The sequence below is a fragment of the Rhinatrema bivittatum genome, unplaced genomic scaffold (assembly GCF_901001135.1).
Source record: "Rhinatrema bivittatum unplaced genomic scaffold, aRhiBiv1.1, whole genome shotgun sequence".
Classification (NCBI taxonomy): Eukaryota; Metazoa; Chordata; class Amphibia; order Gymnophiona; family Rhinatrematidae; genus Rhinatrema; species Rhinatrema bivittatum.
In genome coordinates, this window is record NW_021820554.1 from 343268 (window position 1) to 365972 (window position 22705).

Genomic DNA, 22705 nt, shown 5'->3' on the forward strand with positions numbered 1-22705 from the left:
TATACAATAGTTAAACTGTTCATGAATATATTTCTGATATTTAGTTTTAGCTTTGATACAATGCTTAAATCCAGGTTGCTTTTAGCCTTCATGTTTACCTGTATTTTGTAGTATTTGCTGGTTTTTGAGTAGGGAAAATGTAGCCTCCTCTTAGATGAAGTCCAATTTTATCAGCTGGGAGAGACATATTAACCTTCTGATTTCTTGGTGTATATGTACTACCCTGATTAACAAAATAAATATTTTATTTGAAAGTGATTGTTTTTCATTATTTAAGTAAGTTTTTCATTGCAGTATGTGACCATGCATGAAAATCCATTGACACACAGTTTGTACTATAGTTAGTTGTTACTAAATCCAGTTTGATTTCCTGAATCACATTTCTTATGCAAAAAAATCAATGTGATGTACAACTAAAATTAACATACCAGTGCAAAATTCAAGTAGATGAATATTAAACACAATACAATATTCATAACAGATCAGCATACAAGAATAATATAAAATAATATTAAAGTATACAAAACATATGATAAATAATAAATATGAAATATGAAATAAATAGGTTAAAATCTAAACATAATAGTATTGCTAAAGTTATGATAAGTAGAATAATCAAATACAATATTAAAAAGAAACAACCTTGGAAAACAGTGGTGTCTTAAGTTGCTTTCTAAACTTAAAATATTCCTTCTTGAGGTGTAAGCTTAAAAGCAGATGGATAAGGGTAGAGATAGGAAAAGTTCAAGAGTTCATTCCATTCAAAGTTAATTTCTTTAGGTGAAGTAATTTCAAAAGTTCTAACTGAGAAGAGCAGAGATTACGGGTTGACTGATATGAAATTACTGCATGAGAAAGATAAGATGGAGTTTGGTGGCATAGTACTTTAAAAGTTAGAGGATTTGGAATTGAATGCGAGAGGATATTGGGAGCCAATGAAGCTTATGTAAAAAAGGAGTTACATGATCAAATTTATGTTCACTGAAAATGACCTTAGCAAGAGTCTTGAACTAACTGAAGACAGTGAAGTGAATGAGAAGTGAGATCATGAAGAAGTGTATTACAATATTCAAGCAGACTGATAAGTGCATGAGTCACAGTTTTTAGATCAGAAGTGTCTAAATAGGTTGATGTTGGCGAATAAAATGTAAATAGAAAAATGAACACTTCACTAAAGGAGAAATATGAGGGGTGAAGTCAAAAGAGAATAAAATTTAATCCCCAAAGTAGTGACCATATCTTTTAGTTAAATCATAGAATCTACCATCACTGGAGAGGGGTAACCATCAGGATTCTTAAATCTATAGAACCACATGGTCTCAAATTTGTCAGAGTTAACCTTACGTTTATGCAGGGAAAGCCAGGTGGAAACTTCCAACCAACAGGTATTAAAATTAGAAAGAGATTTAGAATTCTTGGAATTAAACCATGCTTGGAATAAAATCTGACTTTTGACAATGTAAAATAACAACTAAAGCCTTTGGATTAACGTGGCCAGGGGAAGCTTTGGATTAACATGGCCAGAGGAGAAATATAAACATTAAAACGAGTCAGAGATACAATGGCCCTTTGAGGGACACCATTGACAAAATGACATGCTATAGAAAATTTAGAACCCCAATCTATAATACAAGTTCTCTCAGTTAAAAAGGAATGGAACCTGTTAAAAAACAGAATCCCTCATATCGATATCAGCTAGGAGCATAAGTAAAAGCTGGAAATTAAGGGTTGAATGCAAATGACATATCAAGCAGTACAAATAAAACATCTCTGCCTTTATCCAGTTTTAAACTAATCTGATTTAACAAGGTAGGTAGTTCCGCTTCTGTGCTAAAATTTGTCAGAGTTAACCTTAAGTTAACTCTGACAAATTTTCCCTTAAACCGAATTGTTTATGATGGAATAAAAAAGTTTTAAGGTAATCAAGTAACAGAGAGAACCACCTTCCCAATCATTTTTGAGAGAGTAGGTGGATTTGAGATGGCCCTTTAGTTTTCTACCATATCAGGATATAGATTTGATTTTTTTTAATATAGACTGGAACTTGATGGATTTTAATGCAGGAAGGGATAACTTGAACTGAGACCTTTTTGTAATACATGTTAAAAAAAGGAAAAAGTATTAAGTCATTTTTTTCAGAATTTGAATGGTAAAAGATATTGGGAAGATGAAAAGGAGGCCATCTGCTTTAACAATAGCTGAAGACCAGCAGGCATAAATTTGTTAAAACAGGAAAATTTACTGATAGATATTACAATATCATTATCAGAGGAGAACTCTGCAAGGGAATATGGGCTTATCAGCTCATAGTATATAGAGGAATATGCTTTTGAAATAGAGATGGTGGCCCCAAAAGCGAGCAGTAAAAAATTAGACTGACAAGTAAAATTTAAAAGGAGCGCGAGTGCACCCATAAATGCACGTATTGAGCACGCGAGCAAAAATACACTCAATTTTATATCGTGCGTGCAAATACACACATATCATTTAAAATATTCCTACCGCATGTTTTTGTGGAGCCTTTATGTGCATACTCAAGTGACCAGAGATAGAGAGACACTCTGACACCCTATATCTCCCACTTATGTGCATAAGTCCACTTTGAAATGTACAGGCCAGATACATGTATACCCCTATATGGAATATGTACAAATATTTACGCCTGCTTGAGGACAGATGTCAATGTGTATAAATACATTTACATGCCTACTTTGGAAAATTGAAAACATGCATGTAAATGATATCTCTGCCCCAGCTCCGCCATGGGAACGCCTCAGATACATGCAAGATCACTTCCATGCATAGGTTTCTGTGCACGACCCCCAAAGTAATTTTAAAAAGAACATTTTTACTTCTAAAAATAAGTTTTATATGGAAAATTGCCCTGAAAAATGGAGAGTAGAGAATTCAAGGCAGGCAAAACAAGGGGTGAGAGTAAGAGAGAAAATGGTGTGTTTCACTTTTTATTACATACATTATTTTTCCATTAAGAGTGGCTTTGCAACGTTTAACAGTTAAAACCTAAAGACGGAAGCTTCATTGTATGCCACAGCTCTGGACCAGATCACAGCGTCAGGCCTAGGCCGATGCCTCTTGGTCAGGTCCTGGCATCAGGCCTGGGTCTGGGCCAAGGCCTTGGAATCAGGACCCGGTGTCCGGAACTGGGGCACAGCACCAGGCCCCAGTTTTGGCTGAGGCTCAGGTTTTTGGGACTCAGCATTGGGCCTGGGCCCAGTCCCTGGCCTAGTCCAAAGCCCAGGCATCTGGTCCAGGCCTTGAAGCCTGGACTTTGCTTAGGGCATAAGCCGAGGTTGCAGTAACCTACTCTGGCCTAGGCCTATGTAAGTTTGAGGCTTCAGCCTGAGTCTTGGCTCTCAGGACCAGCTCGATGTTTAGGCCTAGTCTGAAGCCTCAGCCTTGCTTAGGCCTGGGCCACAGTATGTCACTGCGATCTTGGCCTATGCCCCATGCAGGGCCACAGTATGTCACTGCGATCTTGGCCTATGCCCCATGCAGGGCCACAGTATGTCACTGCGATCTTGGCCTATGCCCCATGCAGGGCCACAGTATGTCACTGCGATCTTGGCCTATGCCCCATGCAGGGCCACAGTATGTCACTGCGATCTTGGCCTATGCCCCATGCAGGGCCACAGTATGTCACTGCGATCTTGGCCTATGCCCCATGCAGGGCCACAGTATGTCACTGCGATCTTGGCCTATGCCCCATGCAGGGCCACAGTATGTCACTGCGATCTTGGCCTATGCCCCATGCAGGGCCACAGTATGTCACTGCGATCTTGGCCTATGCCCCATGCAGGGCCACAGTATGTCACTGCGATCTTGGCCTATGCCCCATGCAGGGCCACAGTATGTCACTGCGATCTTGGCCTATGCCCCATGCAGGGCCACAGTATGTCACTGCGATCTTGGCCTATGCCCCATGCAGGGCCACAGTATGTCACTGCGATCTTGGCCTATGCCCCATGCAGGGCCACAGTATGTCACTGCGATCTTGGCCTATGCCCCATGCAGGGCCACAGTATGTCACTGCGATCTTGGCCTATGCCCCATGCAGGGCCACAGTATGTCACTGCGATCTTGGCCTATGCCCCATGAAGGGCCACAGTATGTCACTGCGATCTTGGTCTATGCCCCATGCAGGGCCACAGTATGTCACTGCGATCTTGGTCTATGCCCCATGAAGGGCCACAGTATGTCACTGCGATCTTGGTCTATGCCCCATGAAGGGCCACAGTATGTCACTGCGATCTTGGTCTATGCCCCATGCAAGGCCCAGCATGGGGATCAGACGCAAGGCTCAACGTCTGATTTCCCCCCCTCCCCCCAACAGGGTAAGTGGGGACAAGGGAAGATCCTGGCCCTGGCATTTTTTCGGTTGTGAGGGATGGGTTGTGGGGGCTTGGGAGGCCCAGTTTCTTTTTTCTCTCAGTTTTTTTATTTAAATCTTTATTTCATTTTTTTTAACTAAATAAATGAAATAAACATTGGACTCAATGAAATTCGTGGAAAATTCAAACCTCCAAAAATGAAATGAAAAACAAAACAACAATTATTCTTCTTTCCACCTCTACTATTTAGTGTTTATTTTATGCTCCTTTTTTTCTGATTTTGATATTGCAAAGAGAAGGACAAATTAAAGATGCACAAGAAAGACAGAGACAATGGTAAAATTAAACTGGCAATTAGAGACAGATATGAAAACAGAGTGTAAAACGTAAATGAATACAAGAGACATAAAGAAAAGGGAAAAATAATATAAAGAAAGGGTGTAAGATAAAAGCAAATGCAAGCAGAAAGAAAATAGGGAAAAAAATAATAGTGAGGAAGAAAATTAAAGAATGAAACTGAAAGTAAGACATTTTTATATAACTTTCAAAAATTAAATACATTTGCATATTGTGTTTTAAATTCAAATGTCACACACAGTTCCTGTTCCAACACAAAAAATGGAGGTAGATAAACAGGGAGTTCTATGTAGATGTAATAGTGAAGTTTATTGGTGCAATGCAATGTGCAGCACTTACATTTTCATAGTTATACCATAGTGCATCTGGCATATAGGCATTCACTTCTTCTGTACCCTGTAATGATAAAAACATAGGGGTTGAAAAGTTAAGCAGGTGTCTAAGATAGCTTGTTAGACATCTGGCTATTGGCTAACGAGATGGCATATTCAGCAGCACGGCAATGCTGCTGAATATCCTCATATAGAACATAATTCAAGCAGGTCTAACTTAGACAAATAAGTTATCCATCTAAGGCTAAAACTCACTACTTAGCTGGATAACTTATCGGCGCCACCCCGATCTGCTCATTGCCTTTCCACTTTTTCTCTGGGTAAAAGAGAGCTGGAAAAGTGATATTCAGTGGCCAGCTAGATAGTTGGACAAGTCCTACTTATCCGGCTATCTAGTGCTTGACATCCTTTGAATTTCAGGCTCATAGTTTCATCAGGAGTCTAACGATTTTGGATCAAGGATCAATTCTTTTATATATAGATGGATTCCAAATATATATGGAAAAATGTGGCTGCTGAAATTTTGGTATATAATGTTAAAGTGCCAACAAAAAAGTTATAGGTGAAAGCTTGTTAATGGACTAACTTAATACCGTATGTTTGTGACAAGCTTTCAAGGGTTATCATAACTTCATAACTTTGTTTGTTGACCCTTATTGCCACATATCCAAGATGATTAACACAGAAACCACAATTCCTTGCTCATGTAAAAAAAGAACATCTAAAAACTTAATCTATGTAATATTTTCAAGTCTCCAGATGCAGAGATTTCCACATAATTGCTGCAGAATAGGGATGTCCAGCCAGAAAGTATTTGTTGCATTCGGATTACGTATTCGTCGGGGGGCATATTCGTTGAATTCATACAATGGTGCCCCGATCCGTTGATACATGCATTTGTTTTCTGGTTCCCATTAAAGTCAATGGGGGAAGTATTTGCAGCATATTTTTGGCTGCAGAATTGGGGTTTTCTTATCAATTTTGATGAAACTTCTGGGGAACAATCATCAGAACAAAAAAAAGAGCTCCAAGGTACTTAGACTGTGGTAAATGGCACCAAAGTGGAATGAATAGCCTAAGGCACTGTAAAGGAGCAAAGGGGTACCAGGAGTGGCAAGAGCGCTTTAACAGAGGTGCAAAGCAGCAGTAAGAATGTCAAAAACACACCACAGCTTCAAAAGAGAGCACCGATAACAGATGCATGAACCCTCAAAGGCAGCACGACAGGCAAAGTGGCAAGACAAGTGACATCGACATCCTACAGCACAATGAAGGGGGAACATAGCAAGCAGAAAGACTAGCACCGAGGAAACATGATAGTGGCAAGAACACCACAAGGAGTTTAGTGAGTCATCTGGTGATTGGCAGCAAGGCAGAGTGGCAGAAAGTTGATAGGGGCAAGACAGGCTAGCAGAGCTGAGGTAGTCAGGTGAAGTGGTGTTGATAAGGAAAAGACAAGGAGGCAAGACAAGACGAGGCTCAGCATGTGGTAGGGCTGTCAACTGGGCATAGTGTGCACCCGACCCATCTTGAAACAGGGACCAGGGAGTCTAACACGAGTGCTAGGACCTGAAACATGATGAACTATGCCTGGATGGGGTGGAGCATTTGCAGATGCAGATTTTGGTGGTAGTAGAAAATATTCAAACAAGAGCCCCGGGGAGAGATTCCTTTTCTTTGGGCAGGAAAGGGCTCCCTAGAATGGGTTTGCCCCTAGAGTAGGGTGTTTCCATTGGTGTCTAGTGAGCTCTCGCTGGTCTCTTACAATCTGGTGGAGTTAGCAGATATACAAATGAGAATTTTCAAGGCTGAGGTGGAGGAGGTTACCATGTAAACAGTGGTTCAACATGGGTCAGAGAGTAAATACAGGCTGGCTACACCCGGGGAGAGTTCCCTTTCCTTTGTTCAGGAAAGGGCTCCCTAGAATGGATTTGCCCCTAGAGTGGGGTGTTTCCATTGGCTTTTAGTGAGCTCTCGCTGGTCTTTTAAAATCTGGTGGACGTAGCTGATATACAAACGAGAGTTTTCAAGGCCGAGACAGAGGAGGGTGCATGTGAACAGCGGTTCAACATGGGTCAGAGGGTAGATACAGGCTGGCTATACCTGGGGAGAGTTCCCTTTCCTTTGAGCCAGGAAGGGCTCCCTGGAATGGTTTCGCCCCTAGAGTGGAGCATGAGCTTTAAAAGCGTGGCGACGTGGAGCAGGGTGCCATATCAACAGCGGTTCAACATGGGTCAACCGGTGCTAAGAGATATGCTGCAACACCGGGGAGAGTTCCCTTTCCTATGAGCAGGAAAGGGGTTCCTTGGAATGGGTTGGCCCCTAGAGTGGAGCACAAGCTTTCAAAGCGTGGCGACGTGGAGCAGTGTATTACTTTGAGCATGGTCTCACTGTGTTTGCCACAGTCTAAGTACCTTGGAGATCTTTTCTCATTCTGAACATGTGTCAACAGGTACTAAGAGATAGGCTGCAACACCGGGGAGAGTTCCCTTTCTTTGCGCAGGAAAGGGCTCCCTGGAATGGATTGGCCCCTAGAGTGTATAATGGTACAAATTGTTAAGATTTAAGCATTTGCAAACAGATCATGACTTCATAAGCAAGACGGAGGAAGTTCTCTTCTCTGCCCTGAAACTAAAGAAAACTGTTTTATTTAAGGATCCATGCTGTGAAGGATTACTAGTTTTAATTGTCAGAGACTGAGGTTTCCCTTTGCAACGAGGGTTCAGCTGTTAGGACTGGACATAAGGCCTGGACAAACAAGCACAGCATTCGAGTACAGAGGTCAAACACTTGTAGGGACATAAGGCCTGGCGAACAGGCACAGCAATCGAGGTCCAACCCCTGCAGGGGCATAAGGCCTGGACGGACAGGCACAGCAATTGAGGACAAAGTCAATCCCACCTAAAGACATAAGGCCTGGATGAACAGGCACAGCCATCGAGGTCAAACACTTGTAGGGACATAAGCCTGTAGGGACAGGCTCAGCAATCGAGGTCAAACACTTGTAGGAACATAAGGCCTGGATGGACAGGTACAGCAAACGAGGTCAAACACTTGAAGGATCATAAGGCCTGGACAGACAGGCACAGCAATCAAGGTCAAACACTTGTAGGGACATAAGGCCTGGACGGACAGGCACAGCAATCGAGAACAGAGGAGAATCCCATGTAGGGACATAAGGCCTGGATGGACAGGCACAGCAATCGAGGACAGTCAATCCCACCTAGGGACATAAGGCCTGGACGGACAGGCAAAGCAATTAAGGTCCAACCCTTGTAGGGACATAAGGCCCGGACGGACAGGCAGAGCATTTGAGGACAGAGGGGGAAGCCTACCTAGGGACATAAGGCCTAGATGGACAGGCACAGCAATCGAGGACAGAGATGAATCCCACATATGGACATAAGGCCTGGACAGACAGGTGCAGCATTCAAGGTCAAACACTTGTAGGAATATAAGGCCTGGAAGGACAGGCACAGCAATTGAGGACAGAGTCAATTCCACCCAAAGACATAAGGCCTGGATGGATAGGCACAGCCATTGAGATCAAACACTTGTAGGAACATAAGGCCTGGATGGACAGGCACAGCAATTGAGGTCAAACACTTGTAGGAGCATAAGCCCTGGATGGACAGGCACAGCAATCGAGGTCAAACACTTGTAGGGACATAAAGCCTGGATGGACAGGCATAGCAATCGAGGACAGAGTCAATCCCACCTAGGGACATAAGGCCTGGACGGACAGGCACAGCAATCGAGGTCAAACACTTGAAGGAACATAAGGCCTGGACAGACAGGCACAGCAATCGAGGTCAAACGTAGGGACATAAGGCCTGGATGGACAGGCACAACAATCGAGGACAGAGGTGAATCCCACGTAGGGACATAAGGCCTGGATGGACAGGCACAGCAATCGAGGTCAAACACTTGTAGGAGCATAAGCCCTGGATGGACAGGCACAGCAATTGAGGTCAAACACTTGTAAGGACATAAGGCCTGGACGGACAGACACAGCAATCGAGGACAGAGTCAATCCCACCTAGGGACATAAGGCCTGGACGAACAGGCACAGCAATTGAGGTCAAGCAGTATACAAAATGTGACCTCAATTATTAAACACTATTGGCCAATACTATCTACTTCCAGAATATTTGATGTCCCTATCCATTTTTCATTTTGTAGGGTTGAAACTTAAGGGATATTCTGGTTCATTCACACCTTGATGACCAGTTGCAGTCCAATCCTGAACGGCCTTTGGGCCATGCACCCGGTGGGCACTGCTCGGTTTGCCCCCTTTCAGCCTCCATGTCTATTTTTTAACATCCCATCTCTCATGTTAAATTCAAACTGGAATTTACCTCCACATGTCAAACCCAGGGAGTCATTTATGTTATTTTATGCCCTTGTTCTAAACTGTATGTGGGGAAAACTTCCCGTCCGAGCCGGACCTGAATCATAGAACACCTCTCCAACATCAGAAATAGTCGGGAGGCGGCATACCTGGTATCTCACTGGATTACGTTAGGCCATGTGAAAGTGAGTTAAGGTTTTTTGTTATCGATGTAGTGCCCTTACCACCCCAGGGCGGTAATTTCTCTGAAATTTTGAATCGCCGTGAACAGAAGTGGATTTTTAAATTGAATAGCTTGGCTCCCCACGGACTGAACTGTGAGATTGAATGGCGTTTCTTTCTTTAATTAATTTCTTTACTTATTCTGCTACCTCGATGCTTTAGTAAATGTGTGGTTAATTTCTTCCTTACTGTATTTTCCACTTATGTTCTCTTATTAGTTGCATGTAAATGTTTAGCGAAAGTATATTAGACTCTGCTTCTTCTGTATATCTCATATCTGCCCTTCCATTGGTTGTATGTACTGTTTATGTGCATTGATTGGCCAAATGTTTTGTGCCATTTTCTGGTACAAACGCTGAGTCTTGCTGGCACTGCCCGCTCTCCTTGCGAATCAAATGAACGCACAGCGTTGAAAAGGTATGTGTGCTGTAAATTTTAAAATATGTTGTTTAATATTGGATCCTTCTATGAAGAGTCCCCTTTACTATTTTGTTAATGTTTCTTCATGTTATAGATGATGAACCCTGTTTCAAAATCCCTCCCGATGCAGCCGCGTTTGGCGAAACAAGGGTCCGTGTCAGGGGACCCTGCTTAAAACTGTGCCTCTCTAAGCAATGGAGTTGCTGCTAATAAAATAAAAAGTGCATATTTCATGAAACAATTCTGACGTTGTGGGGACCTATTGAATTAACTGCATTTCCCCTGCTGTTGGCTTGAATTGCAGTTTCCTGCTCCTGCATTTGTGCTGTGGATTTCTCCCTTTTTAAAATACACATTATGTGAAATCAGACCACACACAAATGTGCATAGCCTTTTCTTTATGAGAGTAAGCCTTTGAAAATTCACCTTTGATAGTAGAAGTGATGAAGGCCAATACTATACAGAAATTTAAACATGCTTGGGAAAGATACAGAGGGCTGTGGTAGGAAGAAGGTTGTAAGGCATGAGGGTTGAGGGGAGGGAGTATGGGTGTTGGTTTAATAAGGGAATCTATATTCTCATCTACCCCAAATGGTAGGGAATCAGAGGGGAAGACAAGGAAGACTGAATGTGCCAATTGGTCTTTTTCTGCCATTACTATGAAACCAGATGCTAATAAGATATAAAATTATTTTCCATTTGTGTTTATGTATTTACAGAACTATTCACAGGCCTCCACTGGGTATCTGTGATTACCTATGTGTAGGCATGCATGACTCCATTGATTATTTTTATTTTTTTTTTATTTTTTTTTATTTATTAACTTTTTATTTACCGACATTCGTGCAGCACATCATGCCGGTTTACAAAGAACTCAGGTGGGTGATACAATAAAACAATAAAACAAAAACAATGTACAATGAATAAAATAAAAGTAAAACCATAACGATGTAACCTTAGAACAAAATACTATTCCTTACAATAAGGACACATTGACCGATCATGATCAAAAAATAAATTAAGCCGTAGGGGGAATGTTGTTTCTTCTAGGGTATCCATGGGTGGTGCGGGGGGAAGCAGGGGAACATAGGAAGGGGTGGGGAAAATTCGAACAGAGGGGGCTGGGGAGAGATTAGATTTGGTTTGTGTCGGGATAGGCCTGTCGGAAAAGCCATGTTTTGACTCCTTTCTTGAAAGTTTGCAGGGATGTCTCTTGGCGTAGGAGGGTAGGGAGGGAGTTCCAGAGGGTGGGGGCAGCGACGGAGAAGACTCTCTCTCTGGTGTGAGTAGAATGGGCTGCCTTTAGGGACGGCGTGTGTAGAGTACCTGCATGGGTTGTTCTTGTGGCTCGGTCGGATGAACGGTAACGAGGCATTTCGTCGAGCCAGGTATGATTATGTTTGTGTAGAGAATTGTGAAGGATGGTGAGGGTTTTGTATTGTGAGCGGAAGGAGATGGGTAACCAATGTAGGTCTTTTAGTATGGGGGTGATGTGTTCCCTTTTTTGTGTGCCTGTTATGATTCTGGCCATGGAGTTTTGTAGAATTTGGAGGGGTTTGATGGTGGTGGCGGGGAGTCCTAGTAATAGGGAATTGCAATAGTCTAGTTTTGTGAGCATTGTGGTCTGTACGACTGTGCGGAAATCGTGGGTGTGGAGGAGGGGTTTGAGTTTTTTTATGATGTTGAATAGTTGTTGTTGAATGTTAAATAGCTTTTATATACCGATATTCGTTTTCACATCATATTGGTTTACATTACAACAAGTGGATATTGAAAGGAAGTTACATCTGAACTATATTCTCAAAAAAGCATGTTGATCGGTATAACAAAGCCGATGAGAAGGTAGAGGGGTGAGGGGGGAAGGCGGGAGGAGAATGCAGTAAGCGTGAACAAAGTAGAGATAAACAGGTTTAGCATGATATTATAAAAAGAATTACGAGACAATTAATTAAATTAAGGTAAAATTTAAAATTAACAAAGCATGCATAAGATTGAAATTAAAAATTAATATTAGTATACTATATACATGTAAATACAAAGGAGATTGTGAAGGTGAGAGCAAAATATACAATAGGCTAGTTATATGACTATCCTACAGTGGGGGTAAAGAATAAACTTATAAGACAAGAACTATGTACCGGTATGTGAGAGTGGGGAGGGTGTAGGGAAATTTGACATGGAATCGCTGAAAGGAGAGATTCGACATGGATTCGCTGAAAGGAGAAAGGAGGGGTTAGTTGAAGGCTTGTTTGAAGAGCTGTTTTTAATTTTTTTTTAAATTTATGAGTACAAGATTCTATGCGGAGGTCAGGGGGCATGGTGTTCCACATAGAGAGACCTGCAATGGAGAATGCTCTGTCCCTGTTATGTTCCGCGGCCGTGGCACGCCACGACCGCGGCCCCCTACCTTGTCCGCGGCGTTCCTTCGCCGCGGGAGCACTGGGGGAGGGCTCTGATCCAGGCCGTCGCTCCCGTGCGGCCTCCAGTGCTGCTCACTGCAGGGGGAGCCGGCCTCCGAAGACCATAAGCTCACCCATGTGCCTTCTTCTCCCGCCAGTTCTATGCCATCGGCGACAAGGAGCTCTTGGCCATCAAGGTGGCCTTAGAAGAGTGGCGCCCATGGCTGGAAGGAGCGCAACACCAGTTTACAGTCTTCACAGACCATAAAAATTTAGAATACTTGCATCGGGCACAACGGCTCAACCCACGACAAGCCCGATGGGCTCTGTTCTTCACCCGTTTCAATTTTATTCTCCGATACAGACCGGCTAGGAAGAATATTAAGGCCGACGCCCTATCACGGTTACTTGATTCAACGGAAGGTTCTGAGGAACCACAGTACATCATTGAGCCATCCCATATCCTCCTGTCGGCTACCACAACTATTCCGCCTGGGAAAACTCTGGTCCCGCCACACTTACGGAAACAAGTGCTGGCTTGGGCTCACGATTCACGCTGTTCCAGCCACCCAGGGCAATCCCGCACGCTGCACACCGTGTGCCGGTATTACTGGTGGCCAAATGTACATAAGGATGTCCGGGCATATGTAGAGTCCTGCCAGACCTGTGCTTGCCACAAGAGGATCTCCGGTTCGACCCCAGGGTTACTTCAACCATTACCCGCGCCTTCTGAACCGTGGATCTATGTGGCAACTGACTTTGTGGTGGACCTGACACTATCCAATGGCAACACGGTAATATGGGTGGTAGTCGACCGCTTTAGCAAGATGGCGCACTTCGTGCCTTTGCCAGGATTGCCGTCTGCCCCTCAGCTGGCCCAGCTGTTCATCCATTACATCTTCAGGCTTCATGGCCTACCCAAAGGCATCCTGTCTGATCGAGGGCCTCAATTTACCGCCAAATTCTGGAAGGCTCTTTGCCAGAAGTTCGACGTCACCCTTGATTACACGTCTGCTTACCATCCACAAACCAACGGTCTCGCAGAGAGATCTAATCAGACCTTGAAGTAATTCCTTCGTCTGTATGTTAATGAGAAACAAGATGATTGGGCTAGCCTGCTACCCTGGGCTGAATTTGTGCTAAATTCCCATATCTCCGCAGCTACGGGATCCTCCCCGTTTCAGATAATGTATGGGAAACAGCAATGCCCACCACTGCCTGTCCCCATCCGACAGCTCAACTCTCTGCCGATGAGTTGCATCGTCTGTGGATATCCACACAATGCACCCTGATCAAGGCTGGCCAGGCAGCTAAGAGATATGCTGACCAGCACAGAAGGCCGTACCCGCCTCTCAAGCCGGGCCAAAAGGTTTGGCTAAGCTCGCAGTTCATCCGCTTGAAGCTGCCATCATCGCGACTGACCCCGCGATTCATCGGACCATTTTCCATCATCTGGTGGGTAGGTGCGGTCTCGTATCAACTTCGTCTCCCTCCGTCTCTCAAGATTCACAACACGTTCCACATCTCCCTACTGAAGCCTCTGGTATTATCATGGCCTTCCAGCACGCCTCCAACCCCGCAACCTGTTGCTTCTGAAGATGACCTCACCTACCAAATTCGAGAGGTCCTAGATGTGAGGAAACACAGGAAGAAATGGGAGTACCTGATAGCGTGGGAAGGCTTCAGCCCCGAGGAAAACTCCTGGGAACCACTGGCTAATATCCTGGACCGGAATTTGCTGGAGCAATTCCACAAGGACCATCCAGCTAAACCCAGGCCTCCAGGGAGACGCCCTAAAGAGGGGGGTACTGTTGTGTTCCGCGGCCATGACGAGCCATGACCGCGGCCCCCTACCTTATCTGTGGCATTCCTTCACCACAGGAGCCCCGGGGGAGGGCTCTGATCTGGGCCGTCGCTCCCGCGTGGCCTCCGGTGCTGCTCGCTGCAGGGGAAGCTGTCCTGCTCCCCCCTCGCGGCGTCCAGCGGCATCTCTCCTCCACGGGGGAAAATCCAAGATGGCCATCGCCATCCATAGGTGCGAGCCCGTGCCTCCTCTACTGATTTAAAGGGACCTGATCCCTTTAACAAGCTTCACCTGTTCCTCAGCAGCCTAAGCAGGGGAAGTATAAAGGGAGACTTCCTCTGCTCATCCAGGGACTTGGCAACGTCCTCCAGCGCTGACTAGTCTGCTTGCTTCGGTGAGTTCCTTGAGCTTGGATTGCTGTTCCTCTTCGTCTTGGTGTTCCCGGTTCCTGACTTCGGATTGGCTTACGGTGATTCTCTGGTATACGACTTTGGATTGGCAAGCGGTGATTCTCTGGTGTGTGACCGGACTGGTGAGCGACGATCCTCTGGCACTCGACATAGGACTCCTTCAAGACTACTGTCTCCAAGGGCCCACCTAAGTCCCAGCGGCCCGGGTCCCTACGGGCTCCTCCCAGGGGGACCGCGGGCTTCCAGGGCGAAGTTCCAGTCAGCCCTTGCACCGACACCTGACCTCTCAAAGGTCCACTTAAGTCCCAGCGGTCTGGGTCCCTACGGGCTCCTCCTGGGGGAACCACAGACTTCCAGGGGTGAAGACACAGCTCCTCTTCTCGTCTCTTCATCCTCCTCCACAGACCCTTGGCACTGGAGACTGCTTCAGTCTCCAGTGCCAAGGGTCAGCTGGTCCCGTCTTCTGCTCTGCCTCGCCACCCAACGAGAGAACCTACGGATCCTCTGAAAGGTATACCATCCTCCCGTCGGCCAAGGGTTCACAAGCCTGAGCTTAACAGTCCCTTGTAGAGGAGAGGTGTGTGAGTTTAGGAGAGGGCATATGTAGGGTTCCTTGGTAAGCTGATCTGGTGGGTCTGTTAGATGTATGAAGGCAGAGAGAGTTGTGTAGCCATTGTATACTATCGTTGACTAGTGTTTTATGTATGATTATAACAGGTTTTATATATGATTATAACAGGTTTGCGCACAACTACCGGCTCTTGTAGTATGGCACTATGACTGTAAATGTATTGAATCTCACATCTTTTTAATTAATATATTTTTACTATTTGTTGTTTTAATGATTGTTTTGATTGTTTTATGTTTTATTCTATTGTTTGCCGAGCACAATTTTATTCTAGATGGACAATAAATATATGTATAAATAAATAAATATACTTGCTCGTGTAGTTCATTACTTAATTTAAGAAAAAATCATTTCCCCTTTATTAGCTTCCAAAGCATATAAAACAAAAAAGCACAAAGGTAATGCTAGGTATAATACTGTTTCAACCTACTGGATCTAGCACAGGCGTAATAAGAAGTCCAGGACCCCACAGGAACTGTCGATCCACATCCCATGTTGTTTCATTTGAATAGAACCTAAATGAAAATGAATATAATTGTTCAATGTGGTTTCTATTTTTCTGTTAATGTTTTATATCATTCTTAAAGTTTCAAGATTTAAATTATTATGGCATGCCAAAATTCAAGTCCTTAATAACAAAATATCTGTACTTTCAATAAAAACAGAGCATATTGTTTTGAACAGGTTTGCCTTCAATGGTGTCCTTGCCTTTTTTCAGTTTGAGAGTTGGGACATTCTAGAATTGACATAAGAACATAAAGCTTGGCATACTGGGTCCATCAAGCCCAGTTTTCTGTTTCCAACAGTGGCCAATCCAGGTTGCAAGTACCTGGTAGAATCCCAAGGGTTAGACAGATACCATGCTGCTTATCCCAGAGATAACAAGTGGATTTCTGCAAGTTTATGGACTTTTCCTCCAGGATCTTGTCCACACCTTTTCTGAATGCAGCTACACTAATATCTTTCACCACATCCTCTGGCAATGAAGTCCAGAATTATATGTTGATTAAAAAATATTTTCTCTTATTAGTTTTAAGTGTATCAACTAGTAACTTCATTGTGGGTCCTCTGGTCTTTGTTCTTTTTGAAAGAGAATACAACTTATTAAAGTTTACTCCTTCCACTCCACTCATCTTATAGACCTCTAACATATCATATCATATCTCCCCTCAGCCGTCTCTTCTTAAAGAGAGTGGAGGGAGGAAGTTAGGTGTGATAGACGTATAGATGTATAGATCCTGACCTATACATGTGCGCACAATTAAAAGCAGCAGTAAAAACTGCAGTCTTCAAATTGTGCCATGTGCAAAAACGTAAGCCTTTTTTTAGACCACATGATTTCCGCACTGTTCAGTAAGCATTAGTTTTAAATAGCCTAGATTACTATAATGTAATATGCACCAGACTACCAGCGATCACATTTAAGATCCTCCAGTTGGCTCAGTAGGAGGCCGTGCATGTGCTGTCAGGTACAAGACTTAGAGATCATATTACCCCTATCTTAAGAGACTGTAAATCCATTGGCTACAAATCCTGTGGAGAATTTAATTAAAGCTAGCAATAATGAGTCACAAAGAGCATAGTGATGGTCGATCTTATTTCAATCTAAGGATTTATAAACACCTTAGGTGTTACGGTCCCGGTCGCGATGGTCGCGACCCGGCCCTTACCTCTTTGGTCCCATTCCATCTCCGAGAGCCTGCGGCCTGTTTCGCGGCATCCCCACGGGGGGGGGGGGGGGGGACGCCGCTGATAAACCCTTCCTGGACGCCGTCTCCCTAGGTGCACGCGCGCGCGCAGGAGCCACGCTTATGAAGGCCTTTTCCCGCCACTGAAGGCTCCGCCTTACCCCTGACGTCGGACGCTGCGGCCTATGTAAGGCTGCCGCGGAGCCCAGGACTTTGCCTTGCAACGGGGTTCCTTGCGGTTCTCAGTTGCTCCGAGCCCCGGAGCGTGCTATTGCGTTAGCAGCTCTGTTCCTGCCTACGACTTGCAACGTTTCTGTGTCCAAGTACTATCTTTGCTTTTGCCTGGTTCCAGTAACTTGTCCTGCTTCAGTTCCAGCTTGGTTCCAGCACCTCTCCTGCTTCAGTCCCTGCCTGGTTCCAGTAACCTGTCCTGCTTTAGTTCCAGCTTGGTTCCAGTACCTCTCCTGCTTCAGTGCCTTCCTGGTTCCAGCAACCTGTCCTGCTTCAGTTCCAGTTTGGATCCAGTACCTGTCCTGCTTCAGTTCCTGCCTGACTCTGGATCCCTGCCCACCTGCTTCAGTTCCAGCTTCCGTGATCTCCTAAGTCCCAGCGGCCAGGCTCCTACGGGCTCCTCCCGGGGGAGCTTCGGCTTCCAGGGTGAATCCCCTAAGTCCCAAGCGGCTGGGCTCCTACGGGCTCCTCCCGGAGGAGCACCAGCTGCCTGGGTGAAGCTCACCATCCATCGCCTGCCTGGTATCGGCCACCCGGCCTGCCCTCTAGCAGAGACTATAGTCCATCTCTCTCCAGTCTCCCGCAGGCCGGCCCAAGGGTCCACCAAAACAGCTTATCCTCAACATTAGGCTCTTAGATCGGCTGGCTGCAACTTTCTTGTAGTGCTTTCTATGCGATTGGTTCGCCTAATGGCAATTCCATGCCAGAATTTTTGCCGTAGCTGGTCCAACATTCTGGAATACTTTACCAGACAAACTGCAAGCTATGGTCTGTAGTCAAACCTTCAGGAAGTAGACAATATCCTTTCTGATCAAGCAAGTTTTTGGGCTATGTGAATAATGTTGCATGCCTATAGTTGTTAGGGCCATGCAGGAGAACTTCATTTAGGGAAAACCAGACACATGTTAAATATAATGAGCAGTAAACATAGTTGAAGAATATGAATGAGTAAATATTGGGCAGTAGGTCTTCTTCAAAAGGATGACTGGTTTTATAAATCAAGGGATTTGGAACTGATCCTTGTATAGTTGATATCTGTAAAATTGTCTATAATGAATGCTCTTTAGGTGTCCCTCTTTGAATTGTAGACTCTTCGAGTAATACTTTTTTTTTTGCATAAATAAAATTTAAAAATTGATTTTACTTAATCAATCACAATGTATCGATATTGAACTATAAAAATTAAGCTTTACTAGTCGCTAATTACTAGGGCCCCAATATTGAAAACATGCTGAAAGTTACTTAGCTGGATATCTGGCTATGTTCAGCAGACACTACTTAGCTGAATAATGCCTTATCTGGCTGTGAGTGGGCAGGGAGAGTAACTTAGCCAGATAACTAGCAATATTCAAACTTATCCGGTTAAGCTAACCAGATAAGTTAGAGACATGTTCCATAGCAGGTCTAAACTTAGCTGAATAAGGCTTATTTGGCTGTTACGAGCGCGCGCGCGCGGTCGTCTCGAGCTGGTGGTGAGCCCTTGGGCCACGGCAGGACTCAAGGAGGAGCCCCAAGCCACACCGTGGTAGGTGAGCTGGGCAGGCATGGTGAGCCAGGCGGGTACAGAAGCAGGGAGTCCGACCCTCAGCCGGACCTGCACGCCCATGGTAGCCAACACTGGAAAGTTGACTGATGAACGGTCCTCCGACTGTTCCCGGCCCTTTCGGACCTGCCGCAGGGAATGGCAATGGGCAGCAGGCCGGACAGAGGCGAGGGCAGACAGAGTCCTTACAAAGAAGATGTCAGACGGGGCTGAAGCAGACATCTAAGACAGGCTGAAGCAAGACGTTGAAGAGGAGGGCTGGAAGGAAACATGGCACTGTCCATCAGGGCGCCCTACTCAGCTCACCCGTGGGACTGAGTCGCGGACCACCCCGACCCAGACACGCCCTACACAGCCCAGGAAGGCTGGTCGCGGACCACGCTGAGAAGGAGGGTGCAGGGAAGACAAAGCGGAAGATCCAGGTGAACAGGAACTCCCATGCTGGGATACTGACATCCGAAGCCCTTTCGGCTGGCAGGCAGGGAAGCTCAAGAGCCCGTGGGACGAATCCCTCCTGTTGGCCACTCCAGGGCCCAACAGGACAGAAGGCTCAGGAACCAGACGAGGACGTAGGGCAGAAGCGAGCGGAACTGGATCAGGACATCAGGAACACATCAAGGCAGACATCAGGAACATCAGGAAGCAAACATCCGGACAGAGACAGGACAAGGAGCCATCAATACAAGGCAGACCACGGTGGACCTGGATCGGCAAGGTTACAGACGACTGTAGAACCCGATCCGCAGGCCAGTTACAAAAGAAAAGGAAGTCCTTATATACTGGAGGTAGAAGGCAACTCCCTGGGAGGAGCTTGCCAGGACCGCCCACCGCTGGCCCTATAAATAAGGAGGAGAGCTGCGGGCCGGCCCCTAGGAGAAGGGCGTCGCCAGACAGGAAGTCCAAACGCTGGCAAGCAAGCCACAGGCACAGCTAGGCCTCTCAGGCCCTGGAGCAAGTCCTGGAGGCCTCCCGGAGGCCCTGGCTTCGAAGCGGCCTCCGGGAGGAAGGTAAGAGACCACCTGTAGCGCAGCAACAGGGGGGATCGCAACATGGCTAAGTAGCAGCAAATATCCCATGTAAGTTAGTCAGATGTTTTATCTGGCTAACTTTATTTAGTTGGCTATGTCTTAATACTGACCTGATTATTATAATGCAGATTTATAGCAGCCATAATGGATTGTTTCTAGGTTCTAATGTCTTATATTGATCCCATAAAAATGATATTGTAGTAATAAGCTTCTGAGACTTCATAGGTTACTTAGATGACATGCTGGGTCAGACCAATAATCCTTCAAGCCCACCATCCTATCACCAACAGTGACCAATCTGGACCACTAGAAAGCAGCCAGCAGATTCAAATAGGGAGACCCATTTCCTCTTGATCACTCCCATAAGCAAGAGGTGACAATCCATAAATCTACCTTGCTAATAATTGTTAATGAATCTGTTTTTAAGAAATGTGTCCAAACTTTTATTAATCCATAAAAGCCAAATAGGGATATCCCTTTCCAGTTGCTTAACTTTTCTCAGCACAATTTTATCGGGCTGGTGGTTGATTGTTCTTCATTTGACCTTTCTAAATGTATGGAATACATATCTAGGCTTCCAACATAGTATTTTTAAACAATTTCTTTGTCTCATTCAAAAGTCAAACTCCTGTAGTTTCTAACCTCATATTATCATACTCTCCCTTTTTATAAATAATGCTACTATAGTAATTTTACTTATTATTCTTCCTTCAATGATTATGTCAAATTTTATGTTATGAGCACTATTGCCAAGCAGCTCCAACACTGTTTGTCCTTGCACCACATCCTGTGTTCCACTGGGAGTTAGAGCTAAAATATCTCCCTGTTTCATCTGTTTCAGAACCAGCTGCTTCATGAAACCATCATTAGTGGTAACTAGAAACTTAACTTCCCTGGCTTGCCCTGCTGGAGACATTCATCCATTCAAATATTGGGGTAATTAAGATCTGTGAAAACCAAACACACAAATTCTCTTAGTGAAAAATCCCACGATTAAAATGAACTATATCGAAACACGTGGTATAGAAAAGTTAAACCATCACATCGCTATGAAATTTTATCTTATGTATTTAGGGACCATCATACCACCCACAGTGCTCACAAGTCAGACTTGCATCTCATGCACTTTAACGGGGTCACGTTTAATCAATTGGTCCAGATGAAAGGCATCAAAGTTCAATATTGAGTATTTTTATGAATTTTTTTACTATATGTATTTAAAAAGAAGAAACTTCCCTTGTTTCTGAATTATCGGGGTTGCTACAGGATAAGCAACCCCGATAATTCAGAAACAAGGGAAGTTTCTTCTTTTTAAATACATATAGTAAAAAAATTCATAAAAATACTCAATATTGAACTTTGATGCCTTTCATCTGGACCAATTGATTAAACGTGACCCCGTTAAAGTGCATGAGATGCAAGTCTGACTTGTGAGCACTGTGGGTGGTATGATGGTCCCTAAATACATAAGATAAAATTTCATAGCGATGTGATGGTTTAACTTTTCTATACCACGTGTTTCGATATAGGTAATTAAGATCTCCAATTATTATTGTGTTCCCAATTTATTAGTCTGTATAATTTCTGTTAGCATGCATATAAGTTCAAACTTCTTTACAATCATGCTCCCAGGAATACCTCTATTCTATCCAGGTAAATGTATGAGCATACATGATACATGTGCTTAACTTTTACCTGCATATTGGGTGGGCAATTTTGTAAAAGGCCATTTCTGCATACATCACACAGTTTTACCCTCAGAAGTCCCTTTCAATATTACTCCCCCATGCATGTCTAATAAATTTGTTTTGCAGACACTGGACCAAATGCATTATGGATTGATTACAGAACTGTTTATAAATATAGCTTATGAAAACTAGGCATTATTTAATTCACAAGGATCTATATAAAAACTAAAAACTGCAGTACTGTTGAAGAAAGTGGGTGCTACCATCATTTCAGAGCCCCCATCAGGCTCTCAGTCTTGCAAAATAAAAATTTCCGATTTTCATAGGCAACTATATACTTTGGAAATAAACTATTTCCACTGACCTAGAAAGCAAATTCATATGCTGTGCACAGTAATCCTTCATTGTAAGCTTGGTTTTGAAAGACATATTTTGTATGGTATGGAGAATGGATTACTGTAGTGCGCACCAGCAATAGATTTTCTGGTCGGTTAGAAGCCACAGTATAGATGTTTTGCATTTTAAACACTGTAGTACAAGGAATTAACACTATATTTCATGCCAATAGAAATCTATTAGCAAATCTTCTTAAACATGTGTGCATCTATGAAGTTCTCCCCATTACATTCTCTTCACTAAAATATTTAAAAGAATGCAGACTTCTCTTCAAAGTAAACAAGTTTTCTTTTTTCTTTTATTCTTTCGACTTACTCATGCATTACTGGTCTTACGACTGTGTCTCCTCTGGTGTGAGCATGGTAGAAGAGAGTGTAGAGGTAAGGCAATAATGTGTAACGAATGTTCAAGTAGTGCTTGGATGTGTTCACCAAAAGAGAATCAGCTCCAAAGGATGCTGGGTCCTGAGACTAAAAACAAAATTGAAACAATTACTGTGATAATAGCAATCATTCTCTCTCTCTCTCTCTATATATATATATATATATACACACACACCTCTCTCTTTCTCTCTCCCCCTCTGTCTCTTTTTCTCTCCCTCTTCCTCTCTCTATATATGTATATGTTTAGAGAAAGGGAGCTTGATAGAGAGATGTAAATTGATCCAACATAAAGCATACATATCTGCATCAAGAACATGCTTGATTGGATGAATTTTTTGATCCCAAGATAAAAATCAGGGACTTAAATTTGAAAGATGTGGTACAAAAATACCTGTATGGTGCCTTCCCTCACCCACCCTCCAAATTGTATTCTTCATTATTCAAAAGGAAATCTATTTTTAAACTAATGTTTACTA

At 44.0% G+C, this 22705-nt stretch overlaps 1 protein-coding gene across 1 annotated transcript in view; it reads right to left on the reverse strand.

The window, feature by feature from the left end:
- LOC115081713 (maltase-glucoamylase, intestinal-like) overlaps window positions 1–22705 on the reverse strand; it is a gene marked incomplete at its 5' end in the record, with an annotated part of 276490 nt that overhangs the window by 173449 nt on the left and 80336 nt on the right. The window contains 4 exon segments of the mRNA XM_029586132.1: window positions 99–223; window positions 5046–5102; window positions 15703–15787; window positions 22162–22316. Coding sequence (XP_029441992.1) covers window positions 99–223; window positions 5046–5102; window positions 15703–15787; window positions 22162–22316 — 422 coding nt within the window.